Here is a 17,519-nt window from a genome sequence, read left to right on the forward strand (position 1 = left end):
CCGGTGCCTCCGCCAGGGCTTTGAATGCTCTTGCCTAGTAACATGTATGTGGTTTCCACGGCAACAGAGTTACAAAGTCTGGGGAAGCCAAGGTAACTTCCTCATTTTAGCACAGGTCAGCTGGAGGTTCGTCGGAGAGCCAGCCCTGAAGGTTCCTGGCACAGAGATGCCCATGGTGCAAACACAGGTGTCTGCTTCTCACCCCCACACCTCAGTCCTCCATAGGCCGAAAGTGACCAGGGAGGAGCTGGGGCAGGGAAGTCAAGGGGTCGGACTGCATTCTGGCACTGCCACCCTGGCAGCCTCCTGGAGGCTGAGCAGCCGAGGTCAGGGCTGGGGCTGGGAGACCAGCTGTGCAGGGACAAGCCAGGCTGATTTGTCCAGGACTGAGGGAGGTTCCTGGAACATAGACCTTCCGGTTTGAAAATGGAGGAGACTCTGCGCAAACGGGGAGGTCATTCTCCTGTGGCTGCAAGGCTTTTCTCACCGAATCCCGCTTCCCTTCTGGGCCTCCAGCTGGCCGCTGGGGTTTCGGCTGACGGTGCAGTGCTCATGCTGAGCACCTTAGGTGAAACAGGCTGCATGCTTCATGTGGATGTCTTGAGAGTCAGCTCAAGGGTGTGAGATCCTACCCAGCCTGCCCCCAGCACGGTGCTGGGCTCTCGGGGGTGGGGGGAAATACAAACATGTGGGTAGATGGGCTCCTCCCCTGGTCTGGGGCAAGGCTCGCCCGGGCTGCTTGCACGTCCCGCTTCAGCTCCGGCTTCCCTGTCTTTCTCAAGTGAATTCGACATCTGCCCCCATCCGCTGCTCCTCTATCCTCTGGGAGCATTCAGGATTGTGGCCCCTGCTTCTCCCCGGCCTCCCATAACCCCTCTGTAACCAGTAGCAAACCTGCCTGAGACTCCCAGGACAAACAATGGCGAGTTTGATATTTGGTTATTTTCTCGCATTTAAACAGAGTTTGCCAGGGGTCTCCCAAATTGGATGGGAAATTCCAAACGTGCTATCGTGGCGTCCTCTTCCCTCCTCCACAACCCAGCTTGTCTGGACCCTTGGGGCCTTCTATAGGCCCCTTCTCTAAGCCTCAGATTCAAGCTCCGTAGGAGGGTGGAGCCCAAGTCTTCACACAGCCAGACCTCCCTCCCTCCTTCCCAGCCTTTCCCCACCTCTCAGGGGCTGTTGTTCCAGCAGAAACGGGGCCTCTTGTTGTCTTCCACAGACTGTGTCTTCCCTGTTGCCACCCTCAGCCTCAGGGAACCTCCCCGAGGATCCCAAGGGGGCAGAACCCATCCTTACATCTGCACCACGTCAATCTGTCCCCTTCCCCTGCCGAGGTCCTGCCACGTCTGAGAGGCCGCCAGGCTCAGATCTCCACCCCAGTCTACCACGGAGGCTGATAACCCGTGGCAGGCCACGTTTTCCTCTGTTCAACCTTTTTCTTCCCCCAAGAACCTTCATCACTTACCTAAAAAGCCTGAAAACACTTCCTGGGAGAGGCCCTGCCTGCTTCCCTGTCCCCAGGCAAGAAGGAAGGACATGTCCTCCCTCAGGGCTGCTCACAGGGAAGGGCTGGAACACCTCCCCCTCCTTGGTAGGTCTGGGGTAAGTTTTCCATTTCTCACTGCTGCCTTCAGCTGTCACTCAATCCTCCTGCTCTGCACTGACTCCTGATGGCTGATGTTCCGGGGGGCTCACGGTGTGGTGCAGGTGCAGGACCGGCCACCGACCCCATCCACCCACTGCCCAGAGCTCAGTGAGTCATCGTCACTGCTGGGAAGTCAGACTACTGTAAGTTTCATTATGCTAGGGGCCGAGTCACTTGCCTAGGATCGTGTGGCATGTAGCATGAAAGCTGGACACGGCTGGACAGTGTGACGTCTGTCCCCCACCCAGCAAACAGCATGCTGCATTTAGTGTGTGCCAGGTGCTCTGCTGAGGGCTTTGCGGGGATCGACTCATTTATTCCTCAATAGCTCTTCACTTAGGCATGATTTTTACCCTCTCTTTTTTTTTTTTTTTTTTTTTTTTTGAGAAGTTAAGTAATTTGTCCAAAACCACATCTGAGAAGGGATGGAGACAAGCCTGGAATCCAGGCAGCCCGGTCCCAGCGCCTGGGATTCACCCCCGGCCCTGCCTCTGACCGTCCCAGGTCTACGGCAAATCCTCGTGGCCACCCAGACATTAGGCACTGTTGGGAAAATATGATTAAAGACAAAAGCTTCTCCCAGGGCAGAAAACCTCGTCACAAAGAAAAGAAAGAAAACCAAGACATGACATGCATCACAGGCAACCCACTGAGAGATTGCAAAGACAGAAAGAAGTCTTACCCTTTTATATAGCTAGGCAGGCGCAACCCACACGCACAGACGTCACACTCATCCCCACTGAAAAGGATTCCATGGCATCATTGTTTCACATGGTTCATCCTAAACTCACCTGGCAACTAGGACGACCCTCTGTGTTCACTAATTTGTTTTATACAAAGGAAAAAAAAAAAAAAAGAAAAGAAAAAACCTTCCCCTGCACCTGGGTTCCACCCTTCTGTTACTTCCTAAGACAGGTTTTACATTTTGGAGCCGGGCACCTGCCCAATTAGACTTCTTCCTCCCAGTGACCACTAGGGGCGCTGTTGTCCCTGGAATTTACATCCCAAAGAGATGGTTCCAGGTCCTTCGGGAAAACATCCCTGGGTCATAAAGCTGGCAAAAGGCTTATTTCACTTTAAAAAGGATTTGCACATATTTCAAAAAGACAAAGAAAGAACTGACAAATTTTCTAAAGTAAATGCTCTAAGAAGAGGGAGGGGGTGTCTCTTATTTTTAACAGGGAGACGGAAGCCTCTTATTTTCCATTTGTCTTGGTCCTGACCCTCTGCACTAGCCTGGCCTGTGGTGCCGCCTCTTCCCACAGGTCCAGCTGCCTCCATCTCCCTCCTGCAAAATCCAGAGTGCTCGATCCTCAGAATGACATTTGACCAGGCACCTCCCTACTCCCTGGGGCCCACAGAAACACCAGACTCCTTGAGTGCCTGCGACAAAATGACACCAAGCCTCCTCTGTCCCTACTCCTCACATCCTCCTTCTGTGTGCCCAGCAGGTCAGCCCAGCCTGGTGCTCTCGTTCCCTTCACCTGTCCTGCTTCCCTGTGTGGGGCTGCGGCTTGAGGATGCTCTCCGCCTGGGGGAGTCTCCTCCCCACCTCTCCCTGCTCCGGTTTCCCATTCCTCCTATGATCTCTTCAGCCTCGAGCTTCCTCTCCCTCCTCAGGGTGCTCAGAGGTCGAATTTGCTCCTGTTTTGGGGTCTCGTTGCTCACCTATTACTGTATCTCTTGTGTCAGAACACACACTCTCCAGTTTTGGAGTCAGAGCCATCCTCAAATCCTGACTCTGCTACTTCCCATCCCATCTGTGGGGCCCGGAGAAGCTCCTTCACCTTCCAGAGCCTCCATCTGATCATCTGTAGAATGGTCATGTTAACACCCACTTCACAGGGTCACAGGGAAAATTGTACTAGGTAAGGCATGAGAGGCCCTCCAAAACCCAGGAGCAGACAGCACCCAGGGCAGCATGAATTTCCCATCCTGTTCCCTCTAGCAAACTCTAGGTCCTTGAAAAATATGTGCTGTGCTCAAGGAGAAGGTGTGGAACCTTATTCATCATGTGGCTAAAACTTGAGCTTCATTTACTGTTGGGAGTCTGTAATGTCTGATGATCTTACCTGGAGATCTTATTTTTCCTCTCTGTGCCCATCATTAGGCATTTTATCTCAAGCGATTTTTCTGCAACGTTTTCTTGCTTTGTGTGAGTTCTGGCATGCTGACTTGTAAAATGAGAGACTTTCATGCATATTGTATGATGCTTGTGCAGCTGAAACCCAAGTCACCCACTCATGAATAATCCACCTGTTCTTGCCCTTCTCAAAGGATATTTTCCTGAACAATCTGAAGTCACAACCACCACTTCTTGAAATCTCCAGAAGTCAATGTTGCAAACTCACTTAATTTTATTATTAAGCTTTGCCCCATGAAATGTTTGTGAGATGGAGCCAGCAGCTAAGAGACGGACTGAGAAAAGTTTCAACTACATCATCAGAGCTCCCAGCAGCGAGGGGTTCGACATAATGAACGTTGATGTGAAGATTGACACATCCTGGATATTCCAGGACATGGAAGATAGTGCTGAGGAGCGGGAATGTCTTCCGGAAGAAGCATCTGGTCGCCCAGACGTGGATACGGGGGCGATCAGGAGGCAGCTAGAGTCCTCCGAACAGAAGCTGTTAGCGGCGGTGAACAAGTATGTGACGTCGGAGTCCGGGCTGAGAAGCAGGTAGCGGTGCCATTTTGATCTCTCTGTGTGTATTTCACAAACCCCGGGGCTATCAGAGTGTGTCACCATGGTGTGGTGAATCACACCACACAGCTGGGGAAACCGGCTCACCATGTAACCTGCCCGCACAGTCACTTGCCCTCTGCCCTGCCTGCCCTCCTTCCTCTGCTCTGTACCTGCAGGTGAGGCGGCCCAGGCTTCTCTGCTCAATGGCTTCCATTTGGGTGCAGCCAACAGGAGGCCCTGAAACACAGGAGGCAGGGAGAAGCCAGGGTCTTTTCTCTCTCTTCTGCTCTGGGTGACTGTTCCGTGAAAGGGCTGTGTATACAAAGTGACCCAGAGCACAGAAAGGAACCCAGAAATCAAAGGAATAGGCAAACCTAGTTTGTCGGTTTGGGTGGTGTTTTTAGGGGAACTTGCAGATGGAGGCATGATCATAGGCAGTTCCCATGCAGGTGACCCTCCTCCCCCAACCCAGGGTTTATATCCTGGGCAAAAGCGTATGTCCTCTGGAAGGCATGCATAGGTGGCTGCAGGTGTCACAGCCTATGGTTTCTGCAAGGACAGGGGTTGTTTTGGAGGAAACTCACAATGAGTAGGTGTTTCTACGTAAAGAGATACATCGACTCCACAACTTGGAGGCATTTGTGGACTTAGGGTTAGTCAGGAGTCACGTGCTGGACTCACATTTTAAACAAAGTCAGTCTTGTCCCCTCAGTGACATCTCCCACTGTGGCTGTAACTCATAAGTACTCTCGGCTTCCTCTGTGGTCCCAGGTCCCGCTGGGTGTCCTGGCTGCATCATCTCTTCCCTGTGTGGCTGTCCAGCCCCAGGGGCAGAAGTGGCTTCTGACAGTTGCTAATTCAGGCTGCCTGTTATCTCTGTCTGGCCTTTGGACTCTGCTGTCATCTTCAGAATAGGTTCTCTGCATTCGTTTATCTCTATAGAACTTCCTGGTATGGGCTCTGTTTGCCCGATGGAGCTGACACGGTCCCAAGTTGGGGCACTTGAATCCAGGTCTTTCTCTAAAGCCCAACCTCTTTCCTGATGACGTCTTGACACCCAGGCCGGCAGAACGAGGTGGGGCCTTGCATATAGATCAGGAAAGCCAGCAAGAGAAAGCTTGCATATACATCAGGAAACCCATGTAGTGGGGGCTGGGATGGATTCTGACAGGTGACTCATGTCCCAGCAGCAGGTGCCTTGGGCTTTTGTGGGACTTGCTCATTTTCTTCTACTTGTCTTTGCTTCAGTAAAGGCAGCCCATTGAATGTGCATGCACGTGTGGTTTAGTTTTCTTCCTTTTGGCAAAATTTTATGCATAAAGAAGTCAACAAATCAGAAAAATTCTTCTGTTACTCTGTGTGATTGTCCATTCTTTCATTCATTCTGCAATGCACTTACCCTCCAAGAGTCACATACTAAGTTACGTTAGTTTGCCTGGGTTGCCATGATGACATACAGTTAAGTCCTCACTGAATGTTGTCCGTAGGTTCTTGGAAACTGTGACTAAGTGAAGCAACATACAACAAAACCAATTTGTTTTTTTGTTTTGCTGTGTTTTGAGATGTAGTCTTACTCTGTCTCCCAGGCTGGAGTGCGGTGGCACAATCTTGGCTCACTGCGACCTCCACCTTCCAGTTTTAAGCAATTCTCCTGCCTCAGCCTCCCAAGTAGCTGGGACTACAGGTGCCCATCACCATGCCCAGCTAATTTTTGTATTTTTAGTAGAGACAGGGTTTCACCATATTGGTCAGACTGGTCTCGAACTCCTGACCTCAAGTGATCTGCCCGCCTCAGCCTCCCAAAGTGTTGGGATTACAGCCATGAGCCACCACAGCTGGCCACAAAAATAATCTGATCACGGGCTAATCGATACAAACAAGACTTAAGTTCCTTTCCTTGTTCAGGTCACCAAAACATCACCAAGCTTTGAAATAAAGACCCCAAACACTTCTAATGTTAAACACGGAAATAAATGTGAAAGACTCAAACAAATTTAAATTTAAGAAAGACTAAAAAAAGAAAAAAAACCCCACAAGTAAGATGATTGTTTGCCCAATGGATGCAGGTCAGCGTCTCGGGTGGTGGCTAGGGCCTCTCCTGGCAGCTCAGGGTGCAAAGCCTGGACAGGACATTCACACCCACACGCACACTCACACAGGCCGGGACTATGTGGGCATGCCAGTTCACCTAATGTGCTCAGTTGTGGGATGTGAGTGGAAACCGGAGTACCCTGAGGAAGCCCATGCAGACATGGGGAGAGGGGGCAAAATCCACAGACACCATGGTCCTAGCCAGGAATCTTTTTTTTTTTCCTCATTAATGTCATAATGAAATAACATAATTTGCAAACTTGGATGACTTAACAAAAATGTATTTTCTCACTTTCTGGAGCCCAGAAGCCCAAGATGGAGGGTCGGCAGGGTTGGCTTCTCCCGAGGCCTCTCTCCTTGGCTTGTGGAGTCCATCTTCGCCCTGCGTCCTTGCTTGGTCGCCCCTCTGTGCGTGTCTGTGTCTTCATCTCTTACAAGACCCCAGTCAGATTGGATCAGGGCCCACGCTCAGGACTTTCTTTCAACTTAATTGACTCTTTAAAAGAGCTTATCTCCAAATATATTCACATTCTAAGGAACCTGGGGGTGAGGCCTTCAACACATGAACTTTGGGGGGACGTGTTGAGCCCATCACAGAAGTCCTGGGTGCTGAGAGCTGGGGAAGGCAGGGCCCCCACCTGAAAGACTAGCAGCACAGCCCATACAGGATTGTACATTCAACTGTTCTAGAAAGGCTGGTGGTGGAAACAGAAGATCAGTGGACCCCAGGAAGACAGGCAGGGAACCCTGGCCAAAGGAGACCCCTCCATGGGAGGGGGAGACAGAGAGCCCCAGGGGAACACCATGAGAGGTGGGGAGGAGGGGCCTCTGTGGCCGGGCCTATGGGGGAATGTGGGCTTGAGTCCTGTGTTCCCTTTAAAGATGGGGTATACCACCTTGCAGGCGAAGGGCGGGGGAGGAGAAAAGGGAGCTGGCACAGGGCTGGGCCCTCCCATACCGGCCCCATCTTGACCCTCCTGGATCCTGTGATGCACAGAGTGACATCATCTCCCTGGACAGATGAGGAAGCTAAGGCTGAGGGGATGAAACGCTACGTGATCCAGGGCTGCTAAAAGCACAGTTCTGAGTGCAGATTTCAGGTGGATGACACAGTGTTTGGTCTAGCTGGGGCAGGGCGAAAGCCTGGTAGAATGTCTTGGATTCACTTTCATTAAAGAGTTGAAGCACAAAAGTATTCCTTCTCAAAATAATGAAACAGCCTTGTTAGAAATTTCAGGAAGAAAATCTTCATAACACTATCAGTTTGCATATTTGTTTCTCATCTAAATGCAGTAAAATTAATAACAGCTAAGCACTCACGGAGTACTTGCGTGGCACCAAGCCACTGTGCACAGGCTTGACAAGTATTAACATAGCTAATCCTTAAACAGTGCTAAAAACACAGTAAGAGCATCATCCTCACTGAAGAGATGGGGAAAGGAAGACACCGGGTGGCTGTAACTTACCCAAGGCCCCACCCTAGCTGCGTGAACCCAGGCAGCCTGACCCAGAAGGTGTCTCTGCAGCCACGCCGGCCCGTGTGTCCCTCTGCCATAACGGAGCCTATTATTTTCCTAGCACTCTGTACAGCACTGCATTTTCATATTTTAAACACTCGTCATTGGTTTAATCAGGGAACAGGTACTTCACTGTCTATGTCATATCTGTGAGTGTATTAGCTCCCCGCAGCTGCTGTAACCCAGCACCACAAGCTTGGCAACCGGAAGTCGGAATCAGTCTTCCTGGGCTAGTGAAGCTGTCGCTGGAGCCAAACCCTCTCAGAGGCTGGAGGGGAAATCCATTTCTTTGTCTTCTCCAGTCTAGAGCTGCATTCAGAGCTCCTGGCCCTGCCTCCGTCTTTGGAGCTGGCTGTGTGCCATCCTGTGTCAGTGCCCACACGGCCATTCCGAGAGTCAGCCCTCTCTGTCTCGCTCTCTCAAGGACACTTGTGATGGCTCTTTGAGACCAACCGGCTAATCCAGGTCCATATCCCCCTCTCACCATCCTTCTCTCATCACGTCTGCCGTCTCTCTTGCATTTTAAGGTGACAGCCATAGGCTCCAGGGATTAGGGCCTGCATAAACTTGGGGCCATAATTTGCCCTGCCAAAGTGAAATTTGTCATTTTCTGCTTAGTTTACGATTAGGAATAGTATGAGAATTAAATACTGTTAGCATGTTTATTGTTATAGATGGATCTCAGAACTAGAAAAAAAGGCTTTTGGTTTTTTTTAGCCAGTCTCCTCATATTGCACAACTCATCAGAAAGGGCTCAGCCTGACTCTGGCTAACGAGCTGCTCCTGTGGTCCAGTTTGGAAGGACCTTGATTATGATCCATACTCTTTTTTTTTTTTTTTTTTTTTTGAGATGGAGTCTCGCCCTGCCAATAGCAGTGGTGCGACCTCAGCTCATTGCACCTCCACGTCCACCTCCTGGGTTCAAGTGATTCTCCTGCCTCAGCCTCCTGAGTAGCTGGGATTACAAGCATGCACCACCACGCCCAGCTAATTTTCGTATTTTTAGTAGAGATGAGTTTCACCATGTTGATCAGGCTGGTCTCAAACTTCTGACCTCATGATCCACCCACCTCAGCCTTCCAAAGTGCTGGGATCACAGGCATGAGCCACTGCACCTGGCTGAGAGCACAGTCTTGTCTGCCACCCTTGAGACCCTTCCTCAGGGCATGAGAACTGGAATAGGAGAGGGGACTCTTGGCCTTATTAGTAATAATAATACATCACGTAATTTAATCTTCATGAAAACCCGCTGAGCAAGGTTAATGACCTCTATTTTGTAGATAAAGATGCTGAGGGTCATCATGCTGGACTAGCCCTGTTAAGACCCTATGGCTGGTGAATGGCAGTGCCAGCAGGCAAAGCTAGGTCTTCACCCAGGGCAGCAGTATCTGTCCTGGATGTGCAGGTACCCAGCGTGGACTTGGGGAAGGAGTGAGGATGTGCAGAGCTTAGGCGTGGAGGCTGTGAATGCATTTTCACATGAATCATGGTTTCTATTACACAAGCAAGATTGGCACATTAAGGGGCTTTGGAAACTAGGCACCGTGGGAGACAGGCCAGTCTTTGCAGTGCCTCCCCACACCACCCACCATGGGTCCAGGAGCCCAGGCTTTCTTTCTGGACTTTCCCCCTGATCCTGTGCATGTCTCTTTCTCACATGCTGCCATCAGGGTTCACATCCAATCTGGGTTCATGCCTGCTTGTGACATAGCCCCAGTGTGTCTGCAAGACCATGCAAAGCCTCCCTGGGACTTAGCTATTCCTAATAGACAGTTAAGGCACTTCCGGCCTCTCACCTGGAAGAATAAGTAATGGAGAGATTAATTTTTTTTTCAGTTGCAGAAACCTTTTTCTGAATTTCGATCATATCCTTAGATTTATAAGAATGTAGCTAAAATGGGAGACAGCAGGGCAGAAGGTGACAAGGCTGAGTCCAGAAGTAAGACCAACTCGATTCTATAATGCTGTGTGACTTCGGGCAAAAGTCTGCCCCCTCTGATCCTGTTTCTTCATGTGTAAAGTGGGGGTAGCAGAACCCACCTGCAGGCTGGTAATGTGAGGGTTCATAGAAACCACCGAGTTAAAGCTCTTAGCCTAAATGGCTCAGGCTCGGGCACTCTTAGTTGGCATTACTTGAATTTGCAGTTACTGGCTTCGCGTGAGGACACTGAAGGTTTCTGATGCATGGCACCTAATTGTTCAAATGATGTCTTTGAAGCATTGTAGATAATCTTTAGAACTATGTGCATGAATATTATATAAAATGTAATCTTGTCAGAACATCGAATTGGCCAAATGACAAAAATAAAATAATAAAATAGTAATTTGGCCCTGGTATCTGCAAAAGTCTTAGTCCATGTTGCCTGGTGCAGTGGCTCACACCTGTAATCCCAGCATTTTGGGAGGCTGAGGTGGATGAATCACCTGAGGTCAGGAGCTCGAGACCAGCCTGTCCAACATGGTGAAACCCCCTCCCTACTAAAAATACAAGAACCACCCAGGTGTGGTGGCGCATGCCTGTAATCCCAGCTACTCAGGAGGCTGAGGCAGGAGAATCGCTTGAACCCGGGAGGCAGAGGTAGCAGTGAGCCGAGATTGCACCACTGCACTCCAGCCTGGGCAACAAGCACAAAACTCTGTCTCAAAAAAAAAAAAAAAAAAAAAAAAAAAAGCTTTAGGCCCTGTTGACTACAACCTGAGCAAGGGCCTTCCTGCTTTCCATGCTGCAGAATTCGGGAGCTGGAGCTGTCAGAGAGGAAACTCCTCCAGAAGGTGGACCAGCTGAGTGCCTGCATGGCCCAGGAGAGAAGCGCCTGGCTGGAGGCCCAGGAGAAGCTGGCGGTGCTGCAGGGGGAGCTGGCCAGCCAGGTACCGTTCCCTTCTCCTTTCCTGTCCCTTTCTCCTGTCCATCAGGGCAGTGGGAACTCCGTGGCAGTGCAGTTGGGCAAAGACAGTATAGGGCAGGCCTGGAAGAGCCCAGGCAGGAGGGTTAGAGAGATCCTAAGTTCACGGTGCATGCAGTGACTGCGGGGCCTGGGGTTTGCAGGGATGTGGGGGTGGGGGCTGTGACTGTGGAGGCTGCACACTTGCTGGAAGCTCTTGTGCCTGAGTATCCCAGCGCCAGACCACAGCCTGAGGACGAGAGTTGGCTGATGCAGGACTCCTGGCATCTGGAGCTCTTACGCAGATGGGGGAGACTGATCAGAAACAAATAACTCTAAACCTGGATGTGGGGAGCCATGGGGGAGTGAGGGATCCCCCATGGCGTGTGTTCAAGGGGCTGGGGGATTTGAGGAGAGCTACGGAGAGCTGGAGCCATGTGAGCTGGGCCTCGCTGGGAAGGGCATGTGAGGCGTGGGTGACAGCATGGGTCGTAGCACAGAGGCGTGGGAGGACACAGAGGCTGTCACCATGCAGGGGACAGAGTGGGTGAGTGGGAAAGTTCCAGAGGGGCCAGGTGGCCAACTCCACTGCATGGTCCAATTCTGAAGACACTGGGGAACACACTTTAGGGGACTTAAGTAGGGAAGCCTCAGAGTTAGATGGTCATTTGGGGGGTGCCATTCTCCCTGCATGAGAGAGAGCGATGGCAGAGGCAGGAGGAGAAGTTCAAACGCTTACTGGAGAAACAACGGGCAGTTAAGGGAGGGGGCTCTAGAGGCAGAAGCCTGGAGCCAAACCCTGGCTCTGCTACTCACTAGCTTTGTGACCTTGGGCAAGTGACTTAACCTCTCTGGGCCTCAGTTTCCTCATTTGTGAAGTGGGAATGATATCATACCAACCCCTCAGATTATTGTGTGGGCTGAGTTGATACATGTAAAACATTCACAACAGTAGGTATTTAAATGACACTATCTGCTTTTATAATTGTTAACCATTACTGACATTTTTCAGGGGGAGGATGATGGGGGCTGGAGAGCAGGCTACTTTTAGGAAAGGCTGCAGAGGCAAAACCCGCAAAACTCCAAGGTAGCTGCATGCGGTACCCAGCGGTCCCTGAAGGCATCCTGTTTTAGTCTGCTGCTACTTAAAATGCAGCCAGAGATTTTAAAACTGCAGGTTGCAATCCACCTATGTGATGTGAGATTGATTCAGAGGCTCACAACCAGCACTTAAAACTCAAAACAGACTAAGAAACATAAAAGCACAATGCATGTGCTAGAGGGAGTGCTGTTTTGAGAAACTTGTTTCAACTGTACACAGATGTGTGTATAGCGGGCGTTATGTTCAGGGTTGTTTCATGTGTGTTTCTTATAGTGGGAAACTGTCAACAAAGCTGGAAAAGCACTTGACACATGTCTTGGGTGAAATAGAAGTGGACGTTGAATGATAAGGATTCCAATTAAATTGAAAATAGTCCCTGAATTGCTAGGGAGATGTCTGAGTGGAATTTTTCCCCCTTTATCCTGAACTTCAGGTGCAGAAAATCAAGTAGCTTCTCCTCCTTGGCTCATAGCACCTCATCATTACCATCCTGAGGGGCGTTTTTAAGTCCGGTATAGTGGCGTGTGTGACTCCAGCGCCACTGATGTGATGTCTCTGTGGAAAATGCTGTCATAGACACTTTTTGAGCCATGCCTGTGTGCATGCAGGATTTCCGAGGTGAATCTGACCCAGCCCTGTCATGATGTTCACAGTGTGATGGGGAGTAAAGGATGAGGGTGACAGCAAGGGGCATGCTGTTAGGGAGTTAAAGCTACTGCAGGAACCAGCAGTTTCTGCAGGGGGACACTAAGCCCTTTTCCAACAGATCCTCTTGTTAAATGTCTCATGTGCTATGTATGCACCTGGGAAAGATCCATCGCATAACCCCACTTCCAGATGGGCAGCAGATGTTCACAGTGACAGGGTCTCTCAGTTGCCACTTGGCCCAGCAGCCACCCTGCCCCTAACCCTCTAACCCTAAATCTCTCGCTGCAAACATCCGTATTTTGAAGTGACTTTTGCAAGAGTGCATGAGCGAGTTTTCCATGTGCTTCGCACCTATGTGTACCAAATGGCAGCTTTGCTTCGTTGCTGTCAATGTTTCCAGTAAACGTTTGCACATGAAGATGCCCTGTTTCTGTAGTGACCTGCCGTCATTCTAAAAGCTGCCAAAGGCAGACCGTCCAGGCTCTGAAAGCCCTCCACCAGGCACCGTGCAAAGCTCATCACAGAATTCATGCCTTCAGGAAGACCAGGAGAATTCTCCTCCCAGGGAATCTGACCCCAGCTTTTATCTGCCCCACGTTCCCCAGAACTATCAAATGAAGCTTGTCTGAGCTATTCCCAGGTCTCCTCTTTCACGTTTGCTCTTAGCTTGTTTTTGTTTTCTGGAAGCTCCCTGGCAAAAGAGCAGCAGCAAGTGCTGGCAGTTGAAAGAAAGATGAACGTAGAGGCAGTTCGATCCGTTTGCTTGAATTAATTCTGAAAAGTAGACAATGGCTCTCATTTTCGTAGTGAATGTTGCACCCCAGTCCAGCTCACGGCCTATGAGTGGGAGGAGGCAGATGTGTTCTCTGGTCAGGCGGGTGGCCAGATGAAAAAGAAAAGGGCTGGGGCCCCGCGCGGTGGCTCACACCTGTAATCCTAGCACTTTGGGAGGCCGAGGCAGGTGGATCACAAGGTCAAGAGGTCGAGACCATCCTGGTCAACATGGTGAAACCCTGTCTCTACTAAAAATACAAAAAGTTAGCGGGGCATTGTGGCGCGTGCCTGTAATCCCAGCTACTCGGAAGGCTGAGGCAGGAGCATTGTCTGAACGCAGGAGGCGGAGGTTGCAGTGAGCCGAGATTGCGCCATTGTACTCCAGCCTGGGTAACAAGAACGAAACTCCGTCTCAAAAAAAAAAAAAAAAAAAAAAAAAAGCAAAAGAAAAAGAAAAGGGCTGAGTCAGACACAAGGTGTTGGGTGTCCTGGCTGCAGTGAATTTTAGCTGTGTGATATGCAAGCCACTTCTGAATGTCCTGCAGGCTAGTAATGCTGCTCCCTCCTGGTGGAGTGTCCACAGTCATGACAACTGCTGTGGCACTGGTGTTGTGACTCACCTGCTGGGGCCAGCTGACCCTGGCTGGGCCAGGGATTGACCCTGTAGGTGTGAAATGGGGATCTCTGGGCAGTGCTGGGGTGGAAGTGGGAACACTCAGGAGGCTCCGGAGCAGCTGTGTGCACGCAGGTGCGGACATATTGAGTATCCGGACATCTCCAGTGGTCCTCAGGTGTGTACTCGCTGATGGCCATCCTGCCACCTGCACAGCTCCCTTCCAGAACTCAGGGAGCTCTTGAGGGTGCAGGGCCCAGACTAGGGAGGATGAGGTGACGAAGACACTTCGCTCCCGTGCGAAATTTAAGAGGCTGCCAAAACAGAGATAACACTTAGATGCACTATTTTAATTCACAAAATGCAAAAACGCACCATGCACGAAATATGGAAATGTTAAGTCAAGACGGGATCAATGTGAGCCACGGTGTGTCCTTCGGGCTTGCTGACACCCTCATCCACCGCCAACTTGTAGGTCCGGGAGAAAGAGAGCTTGGCCAGGCGGCAGCGGTGGCGGCTGCGGCGGTTGCGGGAGCGGCTGCGGCGCAAGGACGAGGCGCTGGGGCAGCAGGCGGCGGCCCTGGAGCGCTGCCGGCGGACCGAGCGGCGCCAGCTGGGCCTGGTGCGCGAGCAGGAGCGCGTTCTGCGGGCGCAGGTGCAGAGGCTGGAGCGCGACGTGCGGCGCCTTTGCCGCGCCGCGGGCCTCCTGCTGGCCCAGTGGGACACAGCGGCCCCGGGTCCCCAGGGCTCCCTGGAGGCGGCTGCGGAGCTGCGCGTCCTGCAGGCGAGGGCCGAGCGCAGCGAGCGCGAGCGGGAGGAGGCGGCGCGCAGGCTGCGGGAGCAGCGAGCCACCGAGCGCCGGCTCCGCGGGCAGCTGGAGGAGCTGCGCTGCTGCATCTACGGACTGAAGCTGTCGGAGATCGGCCTGCAGGGCCAGGTGGAGGACCTCGCCCAGCAGAACCAGCGCCTGCGAGAGGAGCTGGGAGCCCAGGTCCCTGCTGGTCACTGCAACCTGGTAAGTGGCCGGAACCCAGGGCAGGAGTGATCTCTTGCTATTCTCTTTCTCCTCCAGCCACGTGGTCAGTCATACACACATCCAGCCCTGCCAGCCCTGTCCCTCGTCCTTCACATCCACCCACCCTCCCATCTAAACTCACACACTCATTCAGTGCACGCCCGCCTCACTACCCATCCACCAACCGTGTCCACCCACCTGTCCATCTTCGGACGCACCCACTTGCCTGTCATCCACCATCCAACTATCCAACCACTCGCCCACCTACCCACCATCATTTTTCCCATTCATCCTAACACCTGCTCGTCCAATCAGCCACCTATGAATCCACTTACTAAACCGCTTGTTGAACTGTTTGAGTTTTTATAGCAAATACCATAGATGACGGCTTATAAACAACAGACACTTATTTTTTACATTGGAGACTGGAGGTCCAACATCAAAGCACCAGCTGGTTTGGTGTCTGGGGAAGGCCTGCTTCCTGGTTCACAGACGGTTCTTTCTCACCAGGTCCTCACAGGGCTGAAGGGAGAGGGAGTCCTCTGGCACACTAATTAGTAAGGGTGCTAATCCCATCCATGAAGCCTCCACCATTACAACCTGATTACCTCCCAAAGACCCCACCGCCTGATACCTTCACACCGCGGATTTGAATTTCAACATACATTTGTTAGGGGAAACACAGCCATTCAGACCCTAGCACTCGCCCACCCACTTGTCTACCCACATTCCACCATCTTCCCCACCTCTTCATCTATCTATCTCTCTAGCCACTGGCCAGGCAGCCAACCAGCCACCGTGTATCCCTCACTGTCCACTCACTCTTGTCCATCCATCTGTCCACCATCCAATTCGTCCCTGATGAGTGCCAGGCCCTGCAATAGACAAGATTGTCAACGTGCTGTGCCATGAGACTCTTATGTGCTTGGAAACTCCAGTCCCTCTCCTCTGGAGGCAGACACCTCTTCTCCCACTTCACCTGTAGTACCAAAGGTGACAACAGTTCCCTGGTGGCAGTTCTGTGCATGCGTCTTCAGTTTTCCCTCTTTAGACTGTGAGCTCCTTGAGGGCAGGGTCCAGGTGTGTTGGTCTCTGTAGCCTCAGTCTCCACAGCAGCCCACAGGAGGGACCCAGGATGGTGGAGTAGAGAGCACGCAGGGTAGGGTCCCTTTCTGGTTTGCATATTTACTTGCTGTGTGACCTTAGGCAAGCTTCTTAAACTCTGGAGGGCAGGCTGGACATGTATTGATTCACTTGACTGAGCAGAGAGTAAATAAAAGCTTACATTCTATGTATTCCTGCCATGTGCTCGGCTCTGTACTGGGTGTTTACAAAGACGTTATTTGATTTAATGCTCATGGAGGCAGGTGGTATTAGCGTCTTCCTTTTGTGTTTGAAGAAGCTGAGGCTCAGACGACAGCATATTTTAGCTGTCGTCACACAGCTATTAAGGGACTGAACTAGAATGTGTTCAAAATTGGATGTGAGTGCTTTATCATCTCCACTAGAGCAGCTTGCCTTCTGCAGTGGGAACACTAACTCAGCTCCTGCAAAGAGATCCAGAGCCTGCCTCTCCCCTGTGGCTCAATTTGCATTTAAGGAAAAAACGAGTGAGCAACCTTAGCCCAAAGAGGATTGCTCATTTTTTTTGAAATAAAATTTATCTTCGAACCTGGACAATCCATTTAAAACTACCTGGAACCTTCAGTGGTCTGAATTTTCTCAGGACAATGGCGTGTGTCTTGTCCCAATTATCTTAGTAACGGCTTTATTCGTGGTCACAGTTGACATTTGTACTGTTTTATCCTCCCGTTCTCGCTCTCGTAAATTTCCTGTTTGTTCTTCTTCTTTATGTTCTTCAGATAAAAGGAAAACAAACTGTACAGCATTGGCATCTTGTTGTGATTTTGGAAAATAAATTGTGCATAGATGGAAACTGTCATTTAAAATTACTCTCTGTAATTTTCCTACATTTAAGACTTTAGACTTTAAAGTCTTACTTTAAGTCCCCCCAATCTCTCCATTCATCCTATCTTCCTCTTGTGAAAGTCCCAGTGGCCCAGGGAACTGCACCTCATGTGGGGCTTGGCTTTCAAGGCTGCACTGGAGGCTCCTGTGCACAGTGACGCTTCTCAGAAATAGCTGCCTGCTGTTTCTTCAAGACCGTTATCTGGGAGAAAGCTCAAGCACCTATGCATTTAGGAAGCAGTTGCTCGTGTCTTGACCACTCTGCCTTCTCATGTAATCCTTAGGGCAGCCTTGTGAGACAGGGGCTGTTTACCCACTGAACAGATGGAGAAGCTGAGACCCAGGGAGGTTAAGTGAGGTCACCACAGGCACCAGCTGCTAAGTATCCCAGGAGCAAAAGGACATGGCCAGAGCCGAGCCATGACTCCTGCCTGCTGCCTGGATGTCGAGGTCCTGGGGTCAGAGTTTGTTATTGAGAAGCTTGGGGCAGCAACGGTGGCTGGATTTAGTCGATTCTATGCCATCAGCTCACTGGCCCCTTGTCAGTGTGTGTCTGTGACCTTCTCAAGGTTTCA

The 17,519-nt window shown here is 51.0% G+C and overlaps 1 protein-coding gene across 4 annotated transcripts in view; it reads left to right on the forward strand.

The window, feature by feature from the left end:
• The first annotated feature begins 4,030 nt into the window (after nucleotides 1-4,030).
• The window catches only part of C3H4orf50 (chromosome 3 C4orf50 homolog), a 122,191-nt gene continuing 108,702 nt past the window's right edge, over nucleotides 4,031-17,519 (forward strand). For 3 of the 4 annotated variants that reach the window (XM_074395869.1, XM_039468364.2, XM_074395870.1), the window contains exons 1-3: nucleotides 4,031-4,328; nucleotides 10,672-10,810; nucleotides 14,437-14,976. In XM_074395869.1, coding sequence (XP_074251970.1) covers nucleotides 4,042-4,328; nucleotides 10,672-10,810; nucleotides 14,437-14,976 — 966 coding nt within the window. In that variant the 5' untranslated portion in view covers nucleotides 4,031-4,041. The remainder of the gene's footprint in view (nucleotides 4,329-10,671; nucleotides 10,811-14,436; nucleotides 14,977-17,519) is intronic. The other variant, XM_074395871.1, reaches the window with a different exon arrangement.

The sequence above is a fragment of the Saimiri boliviensis genome, chromosome 3 (genome assembly GCF_048565385.1).
Source record: "Saimiri boliviensis isolate mSaiBol1 chromosome 3, mSaiBol1.pri, whole genome shotgun sequence".
NCBI classification, from domain to species: Eukaryota; Metazoa; Chordata; class Mammalia; order Primates; family Cebidae; genus Saimiri; species Saimiri boliviensis.